This window comes from Xenopus tropicalis, chromosome 4 (genome assembly GCF_000004195.4).
Source record: "Xenopus tropicalis strain Nigerian chromosome 4, UCB_Xtro_10.0, whole genome shotgun sequence".
NCBI classification, from domain to species: Eukaryota; Metazoa; Chordata; class Amphibia; order Anura; family Pipidae; genus Xenopus; species Xenopus tropicalis.
Genome location: NC_030680.2, coordinates 90597221 through 90622586, shown reverse-complemented (window position 1 = coordinate 90622586; position 25366 = coordinate 90597221). Strand labels below are relative to the sequence as shown.

The 25366-nt window shown below is 38.8% G+C and overlaps 2 protein-coding genes across 4 annotated transcripts in view; one reads left to right on the top strand and one right to left on the bottom strand.

Moving 5' to 3' along the window:
• Positions 1-11456, top strand: part of tesk2 (testis associated actin remodelling kinase 2) — a 57712-nt gene extending 46256 nt beyond the window's left edge. The window contains exons 8-11 of one of the 2 annotated variants that reach the window (XM_012961315.3): positions 1328-1411; positions 1775-1861; positions 6752-6899; positions 8620-11456. In XM_012961315.3, coding sequence (XP_012816769.2) covers positions 1328-1411; positions 1775-1861; positions 6752-6899; positions 8620-9599 — 1299 coding nt within the window. In that variant the 3' untranslated portion in view covers positions 9600-11456. 2 annotated transcript variants of the gene reach the window in all.
• Positions 11457-17052: 5596 nt separating this feature from the next.
• Positions 17053-25275, bottom strand: toe1 (target of EGR1, exonuclease). 2 transcript variants are annotated; one of them, XM_031899840.1, is made up of 8 exons: positions 25069-25087; positions 24265-24390; positions 23922-23962; positions 22846-22942; positions 22310-22468; positions 21047-21306; positions 20285-20450; positions 17053-18467 (listed from the first exon to the last, which is right to left on the bottom strand). In XM_031899840.1, the coding sequence occupies exons 2-8, from the start codon at positions 24373-24375 to the stop codon at positions 17760-17762; spliced, it is 1542 nt and encodes a 513-aa protein (XP_031755700.1). In that variant the 5' UTR covers positions 24376-24390; positions 25069-25087; the 3' UTR covers positions 17053-17759.
• Positions 25276-25366: the final 91 nt, after the last annotated feature.

Sequence of the window (25366 nt, the reverse complement as noted above, 5' to 3'; positions counted from 1 at the left end):
AATATTGTCTATATAACTGTGTAAAGACCCTAGTGTGGGTAAGTTTTGTTGTCTCTAAATTTTATTTACCCCCGTCAAGGTGAGAAATAGCAGCTTGATACACTTATGCATAAATGTAAATATTTGGGGAAAGAATGGTAGATGCACTCAAATGGGATTTTGAAGTTGCTGACATCTTGGCTGAACTAAATTTATATTACATGCCAGAAAAGTTTTTGTGCTTTATTTAGGTATATTCATGGTCAGGGTAAAGTAGTATTTACTGTAATAATTTACATTTTTTACAAGCCTAGGTCCCAGGCTGATGTAGTGCAGACACTGGAGGAAGCAAGGGCCAGCAGTTTGGCTGATTCTTGGCCTGTGTATCCACTCCGTCTGGCAGTAGCCTAAGGGCATTTTCTTGCCCCCTAGGAAAGAGCAGCAGAATATGTTAAAGGAGAAAGGCTAAATCACTGGGGGGTGCCAAATATTAGGTAACCCCAGTGATTGTAATCACTTACCTAAAACCCCTGACTGGTACTCCTGTTAGGAGTAAACTGCACCGAGCAAGGGTTAATGCAGGTGAGCGATCCTCTTCCTTCCTTCTCCTTGTATGCATGAGGAGAAAACTCCACCAGCCAAGTTGTAAGCGTCAAAGCAATTCTCTTCCTTCTTCAGTCTTTGCTCATGCGAAGATAAGCAATTGCAATCACTTCAGGGTGCCAAAATGTTCCTTCTTCTTTAATGTCAGTTAAAGGGGTTGTCCACCTTTTTCTCACTGCTACCCAAAAGATAGATTATGTTCCCCTGAGTATAATATGTGTCATGCATAGACTGTGTATTAATAAGCTGTTTAAAACTAACTGTAAGGGCATGGTCAGATGAAGCATATATCGGTTTGTCTCCTGCCAAGGCTTCTCTCCTGCTTGGCTGAGAGAAGTGGATTCGCTTCGGTACGCTGCTCATAGCAGGAGACAGCAGCAGCAGGGATCATGTTAAGTGCCTGTAACTTTAGCAGCCAATCGGAGGAGAGGCAGGAAGGAAAGAGACGGGAAACAGACATGCACAGTAGCTTTAAAAGCTCCTACTGCCAGTACCCTATAGGGCAGTTGCTATAGAGGTAATTTTCTCTAAAAAAGTAGATATTTTCTTAAAGAGGTACATTACATAGTTTATTAAAATGACATAATCTGCTAAAATAGCTTCATTTATGTGAAGGTGAACCACCCCTTTAAGGATCTTATTCATAGAGGTGGTGAATGTGGATTTCTGTATACCAAACGTAGAATTTGACAAATGATGAGATATATTTCTACTGAAGACGTGTTCTCTTTCTTCCTCGCTGTAGGCAGATGTGTTCTCCTATGGTATAATCCTTTGTGAAATAATAGCCCGGATACAAGCAGACCCTGATTATCTGCCACGCACAGAGGTAAGCAGGCAGCAAGGAATCGTCTAAATGATTTATACCCAGTCTTGTTTCAGTTCCACAGTTTTGTTGTTACAAATCAATCACTGCAAAATCATTTTTGTGTCCTGCATGACATTCCTTGTTTTCTTCTAAATTGATGTTAATGCCTGGCTAGAAAATAGCATTATATGTAGTAACACCTGATGATGGTTATATAAAAGTAGCTTACTTGTACAGGTTGTGCAACTACTTTTGGCCTTCACAAGAACAGTCATTAAGATTTTAAAGCAAACCACCCCATCTTACTTTTAGATTGTGTAGTGCAAATTACACAGCAGTTCTCTAGAAAAGTGAATATGCTCTTTTATTCCTCATTTTTTTCAGAATTTTGGCTTGGACTACGATGGCTTCCAGCACATGGTGGGAGACTGCCCCCCTGACTTCCTTCAGCTCACATTCAACTGCTGCAATGTAGGTATCCCTTTCATTTCCCTTCTTGTTAGGATATGCAGGCTTAGGGGCAGATTTACTAATCCACGAATGGACCGAAAGCATCCGAATGCTGTTTTTCGTAATGATCGGTATGTTTGCGACTTTTTCGTCGCTGTTATGACTTTATCGTATATTTTCCGCGACTTTTCCGTCGCTGTCATGAAAAAATCGGATTGGTTTTTCCGCCGTTTACTATTGCTCAATACGAAAAAATTGCGACGGCAACGAAAAATCTCGCAAAATACGGAAAAAAACCGCGACGGCAACTAAAAAGTCGCAGAATTTTTGTTTACAATCTGATTTTTGTCCATTTGGGCTTCGGATTCATGGATTAGTAAATGTGCCCCTTAGTATAGAGAATTTACTGGATATACTCATAAGGGGCAGTAATATCCAAACTTAACATTTATTTGCACTAAGGTTTTGCTGTATTGGATTTATCTCTGTGTTCTATACAATCAAAAATATAAATATACTTGTCAATTGCCCTATGACTAAAACAAATTGTGATGTTCTATTGGGAATGCCTGACCAGAAACATTGAGATGCTTTCTTGGATGTATAAATGTAAATATGTAGAAAGAGTATTCACAAGCTGTTAGTGTAATCTAAAAATACTACACTGTCAATGTAACACTATATATAGAGTAGCATCCTACAGCCTTCTATATTGATATTAGTGAGTAGCAGTAAATAACTGTTTATTGGTTATTCCCTATTCTGATATGTTATAAACATGATTTGAGTTAGTTAATTAGCCTTCAGCAATTAGGTCTAGAGTATCTTATAATATCTTGCTAGAATAAAATGTGCTTATTAAAGTTTTTTGTTTAGCCAAGGAATTTTACTTAACAGTGCTAAAATGTGAGAAATCGTAGAGACCAGAAGATGGAGTGTGGAAGCAAATACCATAGATAGGTGCAGCTCAGAGATGTCCTGAGGAATTGGCTCAGATAGAGCTGCTCTTCTGAAAGCTGGCATGTGATCCCAGGAGTAACCATTGGCCCATTGTTTCCATTACATTTCTACTTTTTGTGTAAATTGCCAGCACTTTCTCTAGCTCACAATAATAGAGAAATCATTATTTTACATGTTATTTCTGCTAGGCTGGATGCAAATTATTGGGGTGGATACATTTTATTGGGCCTTCCTTACACTTTTTAGGGATTTCCCTTTCTACAGCTTGCTCTGTATCAAGAAAAATTGAGTCTTAAGAAGAAAAGTGGCCTTAAACTGGGAAAATAATGATTTCTATTATTAAACACAATAGTAGCTGCGGAAACTTGGGTGAGGAGAGAGCAAGTGTTTCTAATATATATATATTATATATATATATATATATATATATATATATATATACTGTATATTAAAATAAAATCGTTTTTTAAAGTTTGGCAATGGCCTCATTGTATGTGATCCCTGCAGATGTGCTGCTAATGTAATATGTGACAGTAGTTTATGAGCCGTGCTGTGAGTGTTCCTTAGTGACACTAGTTGTGCTGAAGTCATGGAGCCAACAAGTGATAAGATACATGCTTGGCCACTTACATTCTTTAGCAATGATCATGTGAGGCTTTCCTGTAAACTATTGGTTTGACCGAAACAAAAAACTCTTACCTGCACACAGCCTGAACCTGTAATACCATAAACTGTATCTCGGCTATTTTGTATATTTTCAGAACCGTGACCTGCCCTTTGCATTAAATGCTGTTGTAACTGGTGTGCAGTGTGCAAGAGGTGGATGTGCTGAAATTAGATGTGGGTCTGGCCCACTGGACACCATACTTGGTCTGTGAAGCCAGACTTGCATAACCAGTTTTTTTTTTTATCTGTTTGATTCATTGTAATCTATGTAATCCAGTCTGAAAATATAACATACCATTGTACTTGACATTGTATGACAGCAACACCAAAAGTGTAAAAAAAAAATGGTACTTAATTATATAAGCCATGTTAAATTAATACGCTACTTTTAAAGAGGAAGTAGATATTGTTCCATAGATATATGAATATTTGTAAGATTTTGAAATATTAATTTTCCTGTTTTTGAATACACTATTTTAATGCTCAGTGAAACTTGGGTTGTAGCAATACAGCAGTGATCCCCAACCAGTGGCTTATGAGCAACATGTTGCTTACCAACTGCATTGATGTTGCCCCCGATGGCCTCAAACTAGGTGTCCATTCTTAAATTTCTGGCATATAGGCAATTTTTGGAGGTATGACCATGTGTACTGCCAAACAGAGCCTCCTATAGTCTGCCAGTCCACATGGGGCTACCAAATAACCAATCACAGCCCTTATTTGTCACTCCCTAGGAACTTTTTTCATGCTTGCATTGCTCGCCAACTTTTTTTTCATTAAATGTTGCTCATGGGTAAAGAAGTTTGGGGACCCCTACAATACAGTATCAGTTACAGTTGAGATATAAAAAAACAAATCAGTCTAATGCTGTGACATTTATATTCTATATATATTGTATTGTGTGTCGCCCCATAAGCTCAGTAACTGACAGCAGCACAGAGTATGCGCAGTGAATTAGGAGAAAAGAAGATGGCGAGCATATTCAGAGACTTCCCTGCTAAAGGACTGCAGTTGCCTCCTAAAACATAATGTACTGCCCTACTTAAGCTTTAGTTCTCCAATAACTTTATCATTTACAGTAAGATTATTGTATTTAACTGGGAATCTAAATCTCCAAGTACATTACACTAAAGATTTGTTCATGCCTGACAAACCACACAATCTGTAGCAAACAGTCAGAATTTCACACAGACCTTTCATGCCAAACCAATGGCAAGCTTCAATCATCAGGGCAGGTAACCCACACACATTGCTAAACTTGTGGCTTTTACATTGCTTTTTAGTGCACTTTGTATTTGTGGGTTAAACTGTTCCCTCTAAACATTCTCTGCTGACAAAACTTCAACAGAGAAGGTGGGACATACTAGCTAAGGTGACGTACAGCTCCTGCAATAGGCATTTGACTGCGTAAAACCATATAGCATTTAATGAGCAAGGAAACCACCCAAAACACCAAGTTATGCTAAAACAGGATTTAACTAGAGAAGGACTGCAGGAGTAATAACGTATTTATTGAAGAGGATGTATAATTGTTTTGGATAAAAACTTCATTTTTTTTTTTTTTTTAAATAGGTCACATATTAGCACAAATTAATACATTTAAATATTGACTGTTTGGGTTTTGCCTTATTGATTAGACATTTTCTCTGTCTCTTGGCAATCCTGTGCTATAATCACCTTGTCACTTGTTGAGCAGCAGTAGCTCTCTTGATAAATGCTTTGTGCTTTTTTTTTTTTTTTTTAGTGATTGCATCCATAACCACTTTCTAAACAAGTGTACCCAACAAAATCCCAATAAACATAAATATTTTATAGAAATGAGCTGCATTGCACAATGATGAAGGCTGCAGAAGGCCAGCACAGGTTCCTTACAGGGTGTGGAGATTATCACTTCAACCTTAAAGGTGATGGCACACTGGGAGATTTGATACCCATGGATGCCAACTCTCCTGAAAATACCTTTAGTCAACATCAGTCCTTAGCTGCATAATTTGTAAAATTGCCTGTGGCAGAATTATGAGGGTAGTCAGTTGTTCCAGCTGCAATTCCCATTGATTACAACACAAAGGGTATTTTCAAAAGTGGACCTGTCACCCAGACATAAAAAGCTGTATAATAAAAGTCATTTTCAAATTAAACAAGAAACCCAAATTCATTTTTATATTAACACATTCAAACCCATTATAAAGGCATTTAAAAATCCCAGCTGTCAATCATATATTGCCTGCCTTAGGCATAGAGGCGGGGGCAGACAAGTACTTTAACTTTCAATTCAACTCTCACATTCCCCCTCTCTCCTAGCCATTTAATTGTGTAGCCAGTGCAATGGTCTGGGCATCTGGTCCCCCATTCTGGCACATACACAAGATTTTGGGGTAAAACAAAGCTTACCTTAATAACAGTCTCATCAAAATGGCACCTGCCTATTTGCTGTGATTGTGTAATTCCAGGACTGAAGGAAACAAGATTTATATTACTTATATAATGTAAAGGAAGTTTATTTTGCTTAACAAACACAATATAAAATAATTTCAAATTATTTCTTTGGGTGACAGGTACCCTTTAAAAGCTGCCTGTAGCACAGGTTTCATGGGGGGGCAACAAATCTCTCTAAGAGTGGCCATACATAGGAAATTTTTGCTTATTTGACGAGGTCGCTAAGCAAGTGGATCTTCGATCATTTGGCCCCACCTAAAGGTGGGGACAAACAATTGAATTACAACGGCGGGCAAAGGCACCGTGTGATCAGGGACCGCATCACCAAGCTGATGTGGTCCCCGATCAAACAGAAAATCAAATCTGCCCAATTTTAGGCCGGATCTCTGTAAGTCCTGTACACCCGTCAGGGGGGCCCCATACATGGGCAGATAAGCTGCCAAAGTGGTCTGAAGGACCTGAATCAGCAGCTAAAATCTGCCTGCCTATGTCCACCTTAGGAGTAAATTATTATACCTCAGTTTATTGAACTAAAACCAGTCCTAAGTTCTGCTCTTTCCATTACTGCATATATGCACCTTTGCAATAACCCAGAGCAAGTAAAAATTGCTAACTTAACATGATTGATGAAAAGGCATTTCCATGCCACTGTCACATTCACCTTACAGTCACGTGGAATTCAGGCCACACGTGATTTTCATGAAGAAGAAACTAGATTTTTGCAGTAGGATGTCTAAAGGGGTGTGTGTTTCTTTAACTATACACAAGCTTAAATAAAGGAGGTCTGTTTTACCATCTCACTATTAAAACATTGTAGAAAAAAAGTGCTTTTTTTGTTTTCTTTTCTAGATGGACCCAAAACTCCGTCCTTCCTTTATAGATATTGCAAAGCAGCTTGAGAACATTCTAAATCGTTTAAGAAATGAGGAGGCAGAAAGGGAGAGAAAAGATCTGAGTGAGAATAACATAGAGCCCAAACCCATCTCTCTCGCTAAAGGTGAGTGGCTCACAAACCCCCAAGCGCACTGCTGCCTGGTAACGTACATTGGGGCTCTGATGCATTGTTTAGTAAACTCTGCACATGGAAAATGAACTAACTTTGCACTGAGTTGCTTCTCACGCTGCAGAATCACTGAGAAGAGTCTGCAGGGTTTTTCTGTGATCCAGATCATGATATATAATATTTGTGAGAAGAGGGTAAGGGTGCCACTTATTTATTTATTTTTTTAAACTTTCATTATGACTGTTTTGTTAGCAGGAGTCCATTATGCAGGAAGATTTTGTGCACTGGTTACCTAACCTTGCAAGGACCAAACACAGAACTTCAATTTTCCCATATTACCTCTTGCTCAGTAAATAACAAAAATCATAGATTTGTTATGATTTAAACAATAGGCAAAAAATATGATCTGCACAAGCCCTATTCATTAAAGTTGTTAAACAAGGGGGTATACTGTCTCTTAAAAGAGCAAGCCAAAGCTATTGTGGGGCCAAATTTGGAACATATACCACACATTTAGTACAAGGTGTTGAGTGCTGATTAATATTCTTGAGAGGGTGAAAAGAGACTTTGCCACTTCTTTACTTGTAGAATTACATCTACTTTATAATTGTGAACCTAGAATCCTCTCTGGCCCCAGCATGCATGCTCCTTTCAATGAACTGTAGCATCACTTCCGGTCATTTGGCACAGAGAACGGGAAGTGTGGCTTATCACTGCTGCACAGTAACTGATACGCAATGGCTTCTTAATTGGAGTACCAGTTGCATTTGAAGAGAACAATTCATCTATGTGCTGTGTAGTGTTTGCTGGAGATATAAAAACACAAGGCAAACTTGGCCTGCAGATTCTGGAAGATTCTCCTGGCAGCCTCCCCAGGTGAATTTGTTTTGATGATCTCTGTAATGCAGTGGGAATGCATGTATAGGTGTGCTGTCTTTAAGTCTGAATTTACTGTACATCCCTTAAACTCAATTTCACTGCATTATAGAGTTTAGGAAAGCAAGTTCATATCGGTGAGATGTGTTCCCAACAACACATCACAAGGCTGCACCTGTGTGGGGCCCGACTGAACCAACCAGGAAAATTGGTCTAAGCCCAGCCCTGATGATTTTACAAACCTGAATGACCTCAGTGTTTGTTATAAGACACAAAGTTCAAGTACAGTTATCTAAAATGAAAATGCTAAGATGAGAAACTAGGGCAGGGGTGGGTAAACACGCCACGTAATGGCTGAATTGAATTGTGGTGTAACATTGTCAAACATATTATCAGTAATCTTGCTGGGCGAGATAACCATTGTGAGCACAGGACTACATGGCTGACAAGCATTTTTTTTTTACCAGTTTATGGGCAAGTGTGCAGGTATAGGATCTATTTTCCAGAAACCAGATGTCCAGAAAGCCCTAAATTATGGGAAGGAGATGTGCTATGGAGTCCAATTAATCAAATAAGTGTATTTAAAAAAAAATCTTAATGTGGAAACCCCAGATCCCAAGCATTCTGAATACCAGATCTCATGCCTGTATTAGTCTAGAGCCCATACTGGAACCCTTTATACCACACAGTACTTCCTTAAAAAAAACAAAAACTTTTTTCCCCCTAAGAATTACAAAAAGTGTAATAGTTCTATAGTCCATTTAATAAATAATACTGCAAACTTTTTTTAATGTTGTTTATAAAAATATATTCTGTATCCCTTTGTTTTGTCTTTCAGGGCCCAATGACAAATGCCAGGGGGTAAAGCGCCTGATTTCTATGGTGCCTCAGGATGACAAAATTCCTCAGAAGTCCCCACGCCCCAGAAGAAACATTACTTTATCCCGCAGCCAGTCTGATATATTTGCACGTAAGCCACTGCGGAAGGTCAATGTGCAGGACCCATTCTACACTCCCAGCAAGGGAGCTGTGCGCAAAGTTAATCCCTTTAGTGCCAGGGAAGACTTAAAAGGAAGGATCAAATTCTTTGACATGCCTAGCAAATCTGTTATTTCTCATGTGTTTGATTTACATTCACCCAAAAGAGATGGGTCTCTGGCGGCAGGAACAAGTGGACAGATAAGGCAGCTATTAAGTCAGGACATCGTGGACTTCTCTATCATTCCCCGAAGACGTTGCAGATCCTTGCCGGTATCTCCTGAGCTTCTTAGAAAGGATTGCACAAGTTCAGGGCTCTCCTGTACTGTTGGCAAATTTGATCCTGCACAACTTGGGTCTGAGGTACGACAGAAGCTCCTCTCAAGTGTCAAGTATAGTGTACAGGATATACCTCCATTTAGGCCAAGATCTCCAGAGTATTTGCAGGCAAATGATGAGGATATGGATTGCACCGATGCAACTTTCACACAGGAAGCAAATGGCTTTTGCCCTGGCAGAACTGAGAATAAAGTGCAGGCGTACTATAACCAGCTGCTGGTCAGTAATAAAAAGCATGCACACTGCTCTCAAAAGTCGCTTAATTCATATTCTGAGGAGGAGAACTCCTTTGATTTGTTCTCGAGCTCTGAAGCTATGGAAATCGAGGAGGAAACGAGCCAGAATCTTTCCACTGCTTTGTCGGCCTCCTCTATCAGCTTTAGTAGCCCAACCAGGGTTGGAGGTGTCACGTTGCTACCTTTAGAGAATACTGTTGCAGATAGCAAGGACTCTCCCTCTTTGTCCAGCTGCAGGATTCTGCAAAGCACTGTTAAAATGTGACTTTTTGCATTTCTTCCTGTGTTGCTTATTGAAGCGTCCAGAGCTGCTTCTGGGGTTTACGTGGTAATTAATTTTGCCTACAGGTTATTGTTGCAGAACATGGATACAACATAGGATTTGTATTATAAATGAAAGTGTGAATGGGCTTTTTTTTTTTTTTTTTCTGGTCAATACTAATCTGAATTCAAACACCAATCATGGCTTTCTTTAAATATGTTGGAAGGGATCCTGCATAAATGATTAACCCTGTTTTGCCAGAGCTGCAGTCCCCCAAATTTTGTTGCATTGCAACTAACCACCCATGCTTTTGCTGGGATTTCTTTGGGACGGCACAGTTTAGAAAATGGCCACTGTTAGTGGGTCTTTCCAATCCACCCCATTAACCCTGTCTCCTTCTCTGTGCAACACTTGCTAGTGCATCCCCCAGCACCCATAGGTTTTTGGGGCTGTAGCCTGTCAGCTACACGGACATAGACAACTTCTTGCTGCCTTGGTAGCACCTAATTAAAGCACTAGCGTAATGAGTTTAGTAAATTGTAACTCTGCGATGACACTGTTTCATTGCCACTGTTAATTGTACAGTGTTTTAAGGTATGTTTTGTTTTGCTTTTAACTTCACATGCTGTTTATAAAGACAGACCTAAGGGCTATGTCTTAAGTTCTGCTGTAAATTAGGTGTTTGTGCACACATGCATGCACGTGTGTTGTATACAATGATGTTTACAGTTACAAAGCTTATGAAAACTATATACCATGTATATAGGAAGCCAGAGGGGATATCTGCCATATTTATATTTCTTGGTAAAAAGGTGGTGGCTAGCATTTATTGTCAGTATTGTGGTTTGTGTGTGTAGTCAGAGTTAACAAAAAGGCAAGTGGTCTCAGCCGCAGACCAGTCACCTGTGGCACACACAGCAGTTTCTTTGGTGTCATATTTTTCCTAGTGGAAAAGCACCATAACGTCACATTTGAATTGAAAACACCTGAGCTAGAGGAGGCTTGGGCTGCATTGGGCACTTTTTTCCTGGACAAAATATGAAGGCAGAAAAAATGCACCATGTGTAAGGACCTGAACAGAAAGATAAGAAATTACATATAACAATAATTATTCAAATCTAGCTACATGCTGTCTCATATCAGTGTTTCCCAGCAGGTTTATATATCTCATATGGTGGAAATTTTCATTTCAGGGGGTTGTGGTGACCCAACATCAAATATGGACCCACCCCCGCTATTAAGTCTCCTATTTTTGAATCCCTGTCCTAGCCAGTGACAAACCAAGGAACTAGATAGCATTTGCATGTTGGAGAGAGGTTGAACAGCTAACTAAAAATGAGTGAAAAATAACTCTTGATTAGAATACAGCCATCTTCAAATTAAAGGATGTGGCACATGGGGCATTTTAACTATTGTCATCCAGTACTAGACAAAACTCCTTTGTCTGCCATTGATCTTAATGCTATTGAATGAAAAGCAGGCTAAAGAAAGAGAAGCTGCCATCTTTTCCCGCAACTTTCTCTTTCTTCAGCCTGCTTTTGCTCCATAGCTCTAACTTCAGCACGCCTTGCAGTGATGCAGCAGCAGGAAGTGATGCAGTCTGGTGAGACAAACTTCCTGTTACTGAGCCAAACTAACCATGCAGTTTCATTCTGTCAGCCATCACTGTGCCTGATTCAGCAGTCAGCATAGAGAATAAGCCTGTGCCTAGGCTGGCACTTATGGCTTAATTATGCCTTTTGTGTTTGAGCCTGTGGATGCAAGACTAAGATTATATGCTGCTCCTTCTTAATGAATGTAGGCCAAGTGTTTTTCTTTTCCTGGTAAGAAAGTTTTTAATTAGGTGCTCTTTTGGGCCTACTGCTAAGACCATGCTCTTATAAAAGCTTCTAGAATTCCAGTCCATAGCAGATGTAGCAATGAGTCAGTCACTGTACATTTTCTGTAAGGTCAAATAGAACCCAAAATGTAGAGGTGCCTGCATCCTTCAGAATAGTTACTAACATACGGCAATTACAGAGGTATGTGGGATATAATTACACTACTATGAACACTTAAAAGCTTTGGGTCCTAGACATGCTATTATAAATATATACACTGCTTTATACCAATTCACTGAGAATTTTTAACTGCAGATGGCTCTTTGGCAGTGAAGCTGAAATGGCTGTTAGTCACACTTTGATGTTTCACATGAGTTCCTTCTCAAAATGTAGATTTGCTCTGACTTGAAATGTGTAACCCTTGCTTTACTGCATGTATAGAGAGGAATGTCTGTGTTTAACAATGGCAAATCTATATAGAATGCAAGGTCTCATTGTACATATAAAGTATATGGTCCTAACATGCTGGGGGTGAGGGGGGTAATGTATTTCAGCAACAACTAAAATGCTGCAGGTTGGCTGATATTGTGTTACCCTTGCCTTTTTGCTCTTCTGTTTCCATCCTGGTCTGCTATGTCCACCATTCATACCTATAAATTCTTAGCACATCTAAGCACAATTGGGAGTCAGTGTTTATGTGCACTGCCATGAAAGAGACAAGGATCAGTTAACTCCTGTGTTGTAGACTAGAGGCACACTAGGCCTGTGTGTAAGGATGTGTAATGAGTATGAAAGGTGACATGTCTGTCAGCTGATCACTCTATGGGCTAAAATCTTGTGTTCTGTCTCACAGCTCAAGCATCTTCCCCATTCAAAAGATCTTTGGGGCACATCTGCCCTCTTCTGGTACAACTGAAAGCACACATGGCACAACGTGTAGATGAGTGCTTTCTGTGGATACTTTTTTTGTTTTGTTGGTCAGCACCTGGCAAATATCTCTGAGTGGGGTGTGTGGATGACTATATGATCTATAACATTGCTGGTTAAACAGGATTATGTATCTATGCGTCCAGTGGATACTAAAACAGCAGCATGTAAAAATAATTTTACTTTGATAGTGTTTTAAAGTAATTAAAATATAATGTGCTGTTGCTCTACAAAAAACTGGTGTTTTTGCTACAGAAAAGCTACTGTATAAATAAGCTGCTGTGTAGCCATGGGGGCAGCCATTCAAGCTGGAAAAAAGGAGAAAAGGCACAGGTTACAGAGCAGATAACTAGTAGATAAGCCCCATATAATGGGGGTTTATCTGTTATCTGCTAAGTAACCTGTGCCTTTTCTCCTTTGAATGGCTGCCCCCATGGCTACACAGCAGCTAACTTATATAAACTATAGTAGTCTTTCTGAGGCAAACACACCAGTTGTAGCAATGCAGGGCAACCGTACATTATATTGTAATTACTTTTATACACTTTCATTTTTTGGTGTTACTGTTCCTTTAAGCTTTCTTTGTTCAGCAGATGGTGGCTACAACCTGCCTCATCTTTCTCCTATTGATTTTGCATACCGATACATTAGCCAGCAGTGGACAATTAACAGTTGGTAGTATAGCTTTTATAAACAAATCTGAGAATACTGTGCCAGCGTAAGTATTCACCCGTGCCAAGCACAATGCAGAAGAGGCCTTTTAGGATATCTGACCCAGTAATTGTATTACACCAGAAACCAATTGTTGTATTATTTAGAAGTTACTTGTCCCTTAATGTATATTTGGGCTGATTTTTCAACAAGGGCCGCCTTTATAAAAAACAAAAAAACACTCCAATGTAAGGGGTTATAGTGTTGCTTCCATACCACATGGTGTAGCCATTGTATCGCTAGGTCATCTGGCCGCTCGGGATACTGGAAAATGTTTCAATGTGGATTGGAAATAAAATCTGCAAACCTGCACTTATTATACAGTGCTATGAGCAGCTTTGCTTATTCTGGTTCTCCCTGTAGCAAATCCTAGATAAGCCATGCTATGGTGTGAGCACAAAATCCAAGATAAAGAAGTAAAGCTCTCCTTGTGCTCTGAGCTCAGAGTTTTTTTGGAGAATCTGAGTGATCCCGAGCAAGGATCAGGCCATATTTTGCCGTTCCCCCCCTCCCCGGTTATTAACCTACACTACCATATACCTTTTTGATATTTTTTAATTTTCCTCAGTCTGAATCTATAGAATAACAAATATAGGCCACAGGTTGGGTGCAACGATTCTGCTTCATGTCTACTGCAAAGGGAACTTTAGTTTTCATGGCGCCTCCTACATGATGTTGATGTATAAATATGTACAGTTATATTAAATTGATCACAGTATGTAATTTTATTTGTTTTAAATTGTACAAAATGGTTTCAGAGATGAAAACCGTGATCCAGTCTGTTCATTATGCCATATAAACATCTGTTTAACCAGTTTTATTATTTTATTTTGTATAAACTACTGTGACACCAGTAAAGATGGACTTAAGAATGGCTCATTCTGTATTCTTCTGAAAGGCAATCCATATGGGGATCTTGTAGATGAGCTGTTTATGTTGCATGAACCTTCTTCCTAGTCTGATAGCTATGGACACTTGAATACTTTTTATTTGCACTTATGTTCTGCTGTCACTACATTTCTATGCAAGACATTTAATGTTTTTGGCAGTCAACCTTGGTTCTCGAGACACTTTGAGAGATGGTCTATTTTCATATTTATGAAGGAGATGTATTAAGTCTTAAAATCCAGTCATTTTGTATATAACAGAGATGTCATAATTAGTTAAGGAGTATCCAAGAGCCTTGGAAATGTAACACTGCCAGTGAATTACTTAAGCTGCAGTCATTGTACTGTTTAGTCATTGTATGTATATTTATTAACCATGTTCTTTCTCACTCTGCCAATGAAAGCTGTGTATTTGTTTCTTTAATAGGCAACCAAAGACTTGGGCTAAACATTTTCCATTATGACTGTATTGGAGTAATATCTTACTTTCAGATTAAAGTGTCTCCTGTAATGATTTTGTGTTGTGTTGTTATTGTCATCTTCCAAATGCAAAGCATCATGGGACAGAAACTGTATTGACCGAGTAACTGCGGTATGCAAGGCTGGGTTTTGCATGCTTAGGGCAGAGGATATAAATAATACATTTTAGGTGAATACAACTGGCATGGGGTCCTGCAGGTTCATAATGATTGGAACACAATAGTTGCATACACAAACCCAATGAGAGAAGATGGAATCAACAGCCATTGCAGCCCTTTTGCCAGAAGGGTTTTTCATATATACCCGATTCATAAATGGCTGATACATGGCAGATTTAAGCAGCTGGACAGACTTATCATTTTAACAATCACAAACAAGCCCATAAGCCTGCCAACTTGGTCAGAAGTGGCTAAGTTGGTACATTAAAATTAGTATTAGTAATTAGTATGTTAGTATCATGAAGGTACCCATATTCTGAGACCATTTGCAGTTGGACTTCCTCTTTTTTTGATTTTCCTGTTTTTTTTTTTTTAATTATTTAGCATTTTTTTTTATAGCAGCTCTCAAGTTTGGAATTTCATCAACTTTCTGGTTGCTAGGGTCCGGTTTACCATAGCAACCTGAGCAGTGTTTTGAATGACAGACTAGAACAGTGGTCCCCAACCAGTGGTTCGTGAGCAACATGTTGCTCCCCAACCACTTGGATGTTGCTCCCAGTGGCCTCAAAGCAGGTGCTCATTTTTTAAATTCTGGTTGGAGGCGAGTTTTAGTTGCATAAAAATGAAGTGTACTGCCAAACAGAACATCATGTAGACTGCCAGTCTACATAGGGGCTATCAAACAGGCAATATCAGCCCATATTTAGTGCCCCTGGGCACATTTTTCATGCTTGTGTTGCTCCCCAACTCTTTTTACATTTGAATGTGGCTCATGGGTAAAAAAAACTGTTGGGAATCCCTGGACTAGAAGATGCATAGGAGAGGATCTAAACTGAGAGCTAAGTAATAAAAGAAAAAACAAATATGTAGCCTGACAGAGTAAAACCTTTTTAGCTGCCAGGTCAGTGCCCCCCCCATTTGAAAGCTATAAAGCAGAAGAAAACAAATATTTTAACAATCTGTGGAAAAATGTCATTATTTGATTAGGTGGCTGATAAACATGCTGCAATAAAGCACAGCACTTGTCCTTCAAAACATTTTTTGGTGATCTTTTATCTAAAATGCTCAGATAATCATACATTTAGGCTATTCAAATCATTTAAAGTGATACAGACACGTTGTAATTGTTAGTAACATGCAGTGTTATCACTAATCAATCTTTCTTCCTTACAGTGCCACCCTGTGGCAGAATTGTAAGGCAGATTTTATAGAGAGGTGCACTACACCTTTATGGTACTTGGATGTTTTCTGTGCAAGCGTATTTTAGCTAGTTGAGAAAAGCCCAAATCTACCCTGCTTTCTCCAACTGACTTCTACAGAGAGTGCCTGACATTGTTTATTGGCCAGATACTGGGGCTCATTATCACATATTTAACACTAGGCAAACTTTCCCATGGGTAGTAACCCATAGAAACCAATTGGCTTTTTTCAGATAGCTGCAGGTGGAAAAATTAATGCAACGATGTGGTTGGTTGCCATGTGTTATTGCCCACAGGCAAATTTGCCCATTGTGTATTGTTTTCAAAACAAGCAATGCCTATTCCAGCAATGCTATGTGGTTTTAAAATCAAAGGGAGACAGTCTGGACAATTTTGGGCGCTATGTGCCTAAGCCCTAATGTTGTAGTCAGCACTTTTTGGCCAAAAAAAGTCTCTACCAGGTGACAGGTGGTTTTTATGGTACTCATTGAGGAATGGGATGGGCAGTATGGGGCTTTTTTTTTTTTTTCATCCAGTAGAAAATACTTTGTCTGCCTCTTTAGCTTAATGGGCCAGTAATCCAAAAAACAGAAAAGCTTAACAGCACTACCGAAACTTGAAGACACAATAGCTACCTAGTAGTTAATCTATATAAAGAATTAGAGCTTCTAAAGTAAACACACGTTTTATACATGCAGGGTACAGTGCTTTTTCATTTATATTAAGGTCTTACTTTTTGGTGTTAGAGGTTCTTTAAGTGTTAATAATGTATAAAGTTGCATCTGTCAAGAGTCTGATTATAGTACCATCTGTCCCAAAGTTTATAACAGGAAAAGCAACACAAAGCCGTGAAGAAGTACCTGAGCGAACAGGTAGAAAGACAACCAAAACAAAAGTGGGGAACTCAAAAGTAACTTCTGACGCATTGATCTCCCATCACTGAGCTGCTGAACATCTGAGCTGGTACAAACAACTTGAGATTCATTTTTTCTACCTGTATCCTTTAGTACAAAAGGCAGGTTTAAATCAAAATGAATAAAAAGCACTTGATTGTATAATTTTATACAATGTTTTAACTTTGAATACGGGCAACCCATCAAATTGTGCACCCTATTTTCCTGGACTATAGCAAAGTAGGCTGCCACAAACCGGACTTTAGTCACATAAATGGCGCTTTAATATTTATTAAAGAATATATTTTTACAAAAAGCCTTACGCACGTTGTGCCAAACTGGGGAACTTCAGCCAAAGTGCCCCAGTCTGGTTGGTGCCCATCCTACTTTTCTCTCCTTTCGTTGAAGGTCCGAGGCATGTGCACCTGGACCCATTGTTGCATAACCTTTAAAGGGTTAACAAGTCCTGCACTGAAAAGCACAATGATTGCTTCAAGCTGCAGATGCAAAATTACATTTGCTCATTTGACAGTGTTGCATAAATATATGACTTTTTGTATGTTACAATGTATTTTTTTTGCCTGGTACTGCTAACACAATTTTTAGATACTACTGTATAACCAAAGCATGCACTTGCAAGCTCTATAGTTTATGCCTTTCTTCTTTTTAAATTCATAGGTCAAACATTCTGCCAGACAAGAGTGAAAGTAGACATGAGTATGCAGATTTAATTGTGAAGTGTATTAGAAGTGTATTATAAGAAATATATACAAAAAGATCTGCAATCAGTAAACCACTTGAACATAATAGGTGCTGGCTTTTGCAAAAGTTAAAGGGTCATGGGGGAAAACAGCCATACCCTAGTGGATGATTTACTGTGCCAAATAGTAAAGAAAATAAAGGCCACAGTCAACAAAGCCAGCTTGTTTTCCTTTAGGAATCTCTTTAAAATAATTTTCTCCTTACATTCTAGCAGTGAATATGAAGCCTAAACATTGCCTCCTTTTCCCTGCTTCTGCATGGTAACTATAGCGAAAAGTAACTCTGGGCCTGAGTCTTCTAACTAAAACCAGGTAACAAAGCACTGTTCACCAGCTGCTACCAGACAGTAGTTTCACCTTCTGAGCATGGGCCCTGGAAGATTTGGAGAAAACGCTTTTCATTATCTGAAGTGGCACATTTTTTCCACTTAGATATATCTTATTATGACAGTCTGGAAGCCAATTTCCAGGAGAGGTGTCTGAGCTTCCCCCTTTCTTTAGCATCGATGCATAGCCCATAATATAACCTGTCATAAAAGCATCAAACCCAGCTCTGTGTGTGCCACCCTCAGCTGATTTGGAATCCTCTCTTTTTACTCTTCCTGCCAAGTCAGTGCCTTCAGTTGGGCTTGTGGTGGAAACTGTTTTCTCATCACCTGAAGGATCCTTACTCTTTACAGCACTTTCAAGAATAATAGTCAGACTCCTGCTCTCTTTCTTGTCTTCTTCCATTCTACAGTCTGCTCTGTCTGCAAGTTCATTCTGTGATGCCTCATTTATGCAGCCATGTGCTATACTCGTGCCAGCCAATGAACTGGGCCCACGTGGTTGCTTGCATGGGGGCTCCATGCAAGTAAACAAAACCTTTTCTGATCCCTCTTCTTTTATACTCTGATTTGAAGGCTCCACAGATTTTTGTCTTTTCCCTTTGTGCTGCTTCTTCTTTTGCTCATATATCTTTTCATCCTCGTCAATAATAAGGTCAATATTATGAGACTGGGTACAGTTCAATCCATTTGGGCACCAGCCATAAGCCTTAAAGGGAAACTTGTATTGTTAGTTGTACAAAATAATCCATTTTAGCTGTACAAAGAGCTTCACCTAGGATGAAATTAGCTATTTAGTAGACTGTATGTAATTGACCTGACTTATTTTGTACCTCTCCTACCTGTCTTGCATTCTGAAAATCCAAACTATTGTTTAGTCTGAAGAACCAGATAGGCTAAAAACAACGTTCTCTATTGAACTCCTCTGTAAAGTACTGCCAGCAGAGATGGGTGAAAAATTTGCTGTGTGGTGGCTTTGGACGCGCACGTCAAAAGAACGACGCACGCATTAAAAAAAAAAAACTGACTGCCAGCAATTAATGTATCAAATTGCAACAGATGCTCTGTAACCGGCCTAAAGGGGGGTTGTTGATAACTCCCTAAAAATGTTGCCTAATGAGAGAACATTCAAGAGAACAGCTAGAAGTTGTCTATACTTTTAAACTGGGGATTGTTCTTGGAGTAAAGTTAAGCAAGTGTTTCAAATTCAGTCTTAAAGGAACAGTAACACCAAAAAATGAAAGAGCTTTAAAGTAATAAAAATATAATGCACTGTTGCCCTGCACTGGTAAAACTGGTGTGTTTGCTACAGTAACACTACTATAATTTATATAAGCTGCTGTGTAGCCACGGGGGCAGCCATTCAAGCTGGAGAAAAGGCACAGGTTACATAGCAGATAACAGAAAAGTTCTGTAGAATACAATAGTGTTTTATCTGTTAAAGTACATTAGAGGGGATTATAGGCAGTTGGGGGATGTTCTTTTTTCCCATAAAAACAATCAGCGCACCAGAGGTCACCCCTATAGATTAGAGGAACAGAGCTTCCATTTGAAGCAGCGTAGGTGGTTTTTCACGGTGAGGGCAGTGAGGCTGTGGAATGCCCTTCCTAGTGATGTGGTAATGGCAGACTCTGTTAATGCCTTTAAGAGGGGCCTGGATGAGTTTTTGAACAATCAGAATATCCAAGGCTATTGTGATACTAATATCTACAGTTAGTATTACTGGTTGTATATATATAGTTTATGTATGTGAGTGTATAGATTGGTTAGTATAGGTTGTGTGCTGGGTTTACTCGGATGGGTTGAACTTGATGGACAATGGTCTTTTTTCAACCCTATGTAACTATGTAACTATGTAACTATCTGCTATGTGCCTGTGCCTTTTCTCCTTTGAATGGCTGCCTCCATGGCTACATAGCAGCTTATTTATATAAATTATAGTAGACTTTCTGAAGTAAACACACAACTTTTACCAGTGCAGGGCAGCAGCACATTATATTTTAGTTACTTTTATACACTTTCATTTTTTGGTGTTACTGTTCCTTTAAGCATAAAACCACACAATGTAAAATTTAAATCTTTGGTGCTTATCTACTCATATACACTCACTGACCAATCTGTGTGTAGCAATCCATAGCAATCAGGAATTTACTTTTATTAGACTAGTACAGGTATAGAGATCTATTGTCCAGAATACTTGGGACCTGAGATTTTCTGGATAAGGGGTCTCCATGCCTTAAGTATACTAAAAAATTATTTCAGCATTAAACCCAAATTATTCCAATATGATTGTTTTGCCAGGAATATGGATTCTTGATGCTGTTAGGATTACATACAAGTTACTGTTTTATTACTAAGAAAAAGGAAGTCATTTTTAAAAATGTGTGTGAATTATTTGATTAAAATGGAGTCAGTATTTGAATAATGAGTTTACACGTAAGTGATCCCATACCTGTACACCATATTATTACGTGTGATAGTTCACTCATTTAAAAAGTTAATGTGACCAGTAAAAACATGACTCACTGAAAACCTGTCACAGATGTGCTGCTCTTCAGAGTTGGACTTGTCTGGGTCTGGCAGGGAGCAGAGCCGATAATCCACAAAAGTAGACATGCTGGCAGGGTAACGGCAAAACTCAATGCTCAGGTGTTTTCTGCTTAAATCAATCAATTTACTGTTCTCACGTTTGCTAAAAAGAAAAAAAAAAAAATGCAAAATCTGGAATAAACAAAATAAAAAAAAAATGTGAGAGGACCTTCGACAACAAAGCTTTTATTGGTGTACAGAGTTTAAATTTATGTTCACCCCAACCCCAAAGCTGAATAGAAATAGAAATTTAAACTACATACATTGATAAAAATGCTGAAGGTCCTCAGGTGCTAACTTCTGGTTCAGCACAAACAGGAAAGCAAGTTGCCTCTCATCCTGCTGCTATGGAACATTTTGTAAGTAAAATTTAACCTGAAGCTTTTAAAAAATCCAGGGTGGGGGTAAGCATTGGCTACTATTATAGTTTTGTGGTGAATTAAGTATTATCATATTTTACTGTTCCTTTAACTTTAATTCTTTGAAGACTTGTAGTATTGGATTTGTGCACTCCCAAAATATGAAATAAAGTTTGGCTAGTTACCAAATAACAGCTTTTGAAATAAGAATCCCTAAGTCAAGAAATAAATGTATTTATTGTTGGACACCTTATAGCTTTGCCCTAGCAAATTTTTTAAAATTAAAATTTGTACGTGTTGGTAATCTGTCTGAATATAGAGATATAACCTATTAACTCACCATTTTTTATAGGCATACTCCAAGTACGATGCTGTAAAACGAATCTCAAATTCTGAAACATATTTGGTGTCATAGATTCCTGCCGGAAACATTTCTGAGAGGTCAGCGATGAAGCTGCCCAAATTGTCAGGGAGTTGGGCATAGAAACACTGGTAAAGGAAGGCCAGGTCTATCAGGCCATTGTGCAAGATCAAAGGCTTTCTCGCACGTAGCAACTCCAGAAACAGTGTGCGGATCCCCTTCACATGATGTTCATTGTCCTACAATAAATAATTCAGTTACACTGATGAAGCTGAATATTATTTATTAGAAATATTGAAAAGTAAAGTTAGTATGATCTGTGTTAAATAGCCTATGCGATAACAGCACCTTGTATATACATGAATTGGTATGTCAACACAGTCCAACCTCTCCATGAACAGAGTTATACCGAGATGTTCTCTTATGGGATGCTATACAAAACAGATTAATATTGCTGAAAATGCCACTAAGAATATATGTATTTACAGAAGAAAAGTGTGTTTAATGAATTAAAGGAAAACATATATAGATCAGTAAATATTGCCCTTTAACATCCTTTTCCCTTGATCTACCATTTAGTGATGGGCTGTGTGCTCCCTCGGAGATCACCTGACCAGAAATAATATAGCTCTAACTGTAACGGGAAGAAGTGTGGAAGCAGAAAACAGAACTCTGTCCATTAATTGGCTGATGGGGCCTAGCATGTATGTGTGCCCTGGTTTGTTTGTGTGCCCTGTGAATCCTATGATCCCAGGAGGCAGCCCATAATTCTTAAAATTACAATTTTCTATTTAGGAGTACCCAATAGCACATACTACTACAAAAGTATATTTTTGGTTTATTTAGATGAAGCAGGGTTTTAAATACTGTATGAGCTTGTGTATGCAATATATTTTTATAGGGACCTACTTTAATTGGGGTATAGTTTTTCTTTAAGTTTCAAAATAAAGTCCGGGCCCACTGTAATACTTGCAGTCCAACTGGATACTAAATGACTCTCCAGAAACTAAGCCTAAAGGTGTCTCCCCTGGTCACATGTAGGGAACATTGGAAGACCCAGAAGTGACAGATCGTGCAACTTGGTCCCTCTTATACTTTTGTTATATGGTCATATACATATATGGCTTCATGCAACATTCAAACACTTGGCCTTTGGCCCAACTGATACGATAACTAGCGCAATAACCAGTATATTAAGGATAGATAATTCTTTATGCAGCACTTAATGCATCAGATAGTTACCTTGTCATTACCCTTCTGGTAAGGGATGCCCGCTGAATATTGTTTGTTGAAGTCAAAGCCGTGTTGAACTAGGAACTGAACAGACTGTGGTTCTATGGTATAATTTTCCATACACAGCAATGTCAAGTTAAAAATTTGAGACAAGTATGCATTGTCCCCCTAAAAAACATGATATACATGGACAAAATTACAAAAAAATGTATGGATTCCTTATGATACAAACAAGTCCATTCATTTACAGTTCCTGAATGGAGTTTAATGGTGGTGTTTGGAAAAGCAATGGATAACAAGATTCATAAATCACTGTCCAAAAAGTTTTTAAGGCAAAACTGTAATACCAAAGAAGAACTTTTATAAGGCAGGTTGGTTGTGTACTAGGTTTATTGTCAGGAGTTTTTTTTTTTTAACTGTTTGAGCAGTAACCAATAGATGTAAATTTAACTCAAAACTGCCACATTCCTAAAAGTTACTAAAAATAAATGTGCTCTTCCAAAGGTTAAGAGTATGGGTCTCTGTACCACAATATGTTTATGTACCTTTTCTGGTAGTTTTTTGAAGCAAGCAATGCCCAAAGAGAGTATTGACCTTGTTCTGGCAGCATGGCATATGGATTTATATCTTTCCTCTACACACCTGAAATAGAACATAAAGATCAATTTCCCGCTATTGCTAATTGTCACAACAATGTTGATGACCTGTTGAAGATCTTCAGTGCTGCACTGATTAAATAGTCAGTCACTAGATGCAGAAGTACAGCTCCCACCATTTCTTGAAAAGCAAGGTTGGGAGAAGTTACTCCATAACTACATTGCATAGACTTAAGACACACATTCATACAAATGCTTAGCATGTAATGGAAATATCTCTGTCCCAGAGCTATCGTGTCAGTTAAAGACATCTGGGTGTTTTTTTTTTTTTTATCTTTTCTCTCTGTCTCTTTACCCTTGGAGGCTTTACACCTGGCGCAGCCTTGCAACAAACATAGAAATGTATATCACTTACAACAGGGATCCCCAGCCTTTTTGTTTACCTGTGAGCCACATTCAAATGTAAAAAGAGTTGGGGAGCAACACAAGCATGAAAAATGTTTCTGGGGGTGCCAAATAAGGGCTATTGACTATTTGGTAGACCCTACGTGGACTGGTAGCCTACAGGAGGCTCTTTTTTGCAGTACACCTGTTTTTTATGCAACCAAAACTTGCCTCCAAGCCAGGAACTTAAAAATAAGCACCTCCTTTAAGGCCATTGGGAGCAACATCCAAGGTACTGATGAGCAACATGTTGCTCCTGCGCCACTGGTTGGGGATCACTGATTTGCACTATGGCTATACATACCATTTGTAGCAAGCTAAAGATGACTAATTTAAGTCTATCCCTTTCATTTCTGTGTAATACAATAAAAAGCATGAATTGTCATTCGTTTTAAAGTCTACTGTGGCACAAAAACATGGCATTGTATTTTAATGAGAAAAAATTTTTTTTGTAAAGAGGCTTAGGTTACTGTAATACTGCAACATTGAGAGGACCTGTTCAGTTGAAATGGTGGGATTTCAAAGGCTACGAAAGTTTCCTTATCAACAGGTTCAGCTCCAAGACCAGGCCTGTTACTTACTGGTTTAGCAAATTCTTCCTCTCTCCCAAACCACTTAACTCCTGCAAAGGCACAAAAGGCACAAGTTGGTGCTAACAGTGTGAAAATATATATATAAAGATAACCAGAAACTTAACAGAATAACAGTAGTGCTGCCCAATAAAGGATAAATATGCATACATTTAGATAGGTTTCCTTTTTTCCCTCTATTTCTTATTATTTTTTTCTATTAGGGGCTATACATTACAATTATTTCTATTTCAGTTTTCTGTAACTTTATTTGTTCAAGTCAATATTTCCTTTATATCTCCCTAGTGGAAATATCAATAGTTTCATGTTTAACTGTTTTACTGCTGGCACTTACAGTGTCTACAGCTATAAAAGTGGATGTCTTCAAAGCCAGCAACAAGGAAGGCCAGAGTTCACTGAAGTTCTCATTGTGGATGTCAACCACAGGGATTGTTAAAGAGGTCATGGTCACCTCATCTGTCTGTATGTAAGAAAGGCAAAGAGCATGTCAATCATATTCTGCAAGCAGAAAAATAATCAGGACTTATTTGTATTTTGTTGCATCTTTATATTAAAAAAATAAAACAATATCTTTGTCTGCACTATTTGATTTACATATTTACATTTTTCCAATCTGTTTTGCCTTAGTACAGGTGTCTCAAACTCGCGGCCCTCGGTATAATATTTTGTGGCCCGCACCAACGCCGAATGAATGGCTCGCGATTTTTATTGCGATTCAAGGGATAATGCAAGGCACGGCGGGCGGGAGCTGCTGACTGCGGAAATGACGTTATGCCATCATAACAGTTATTATGGGAAGACGTAAGGAGCTAATTGTGTACACAGAACGTCTTCCCATAATAACTGTTATGATGGCATAATGTCATTTCCGCAATCAGCAGCTCCCGACTTTTTTTTGTGAAATCCCTTATGCGGCCCAGCCTCATTCTGACTTTGCCTCCTGCGGCCCCCAGGTAAATTGAGTTTGAGCCCCCTGCCTTAGTACAAGTTATACTTATAACAAGCACCATTTATATATGCTCCATGAGATCTGCAAGCCAGCACAGACGGTATGAAACTGCATCGCATTCATTTGTCCCTAGCAAGCCTAATTTCTGCAACCTGGATTTGATACTGCAGCTGTATAAGATGCTTTCACCTGGGTTATGTGGAAACAAGCTAATGTGTCCTATCCATTACCCTTCGGTACAGAGTGCGCCAACATTTATATCAGTGTGTAATACACTGGGCACAAATTATTGCTGGAAAGTATTACAAAAAAAAAAAAATAACTCACTTCGATTACGAGTTATTCTGCTCTCAGGAGAAAATGCCACCTTCCCCTCTTCTTCCGGCGCATACAGATGACGTCACTCACGTGTATTCTGTTTTGCCTGTTCTATTTTGCGCGCGGGAAGAGTAGCTTAGAAATGACATTGGCCCAATCTCTGACGTCC

Excerpts from the sequence above, each read along its gene's own strand:
- toe1 (XM_031899840.1), bottom strand. The coding sequence starts at position 24,375 with ATGACCTCTTTAACAATCCCTGTGGTTGACATCCACAATGAGAACTTC. Across the intron at positions 22,943-23,921 it reads AGGAAGAATTTGCTAAACCA|GTGTGTAGAGGAAAGATATA; the intron begins GTAAGTAACAGG and ends GTTCTATTTCAG. Across the intron at positions 21,307-22,309 it reads ACCAGAAGGGTAATGACAAG|GACAATGAACATCATGTGAA; the intron begins GTAACTATCTGA and ends TATTTATTGTAG.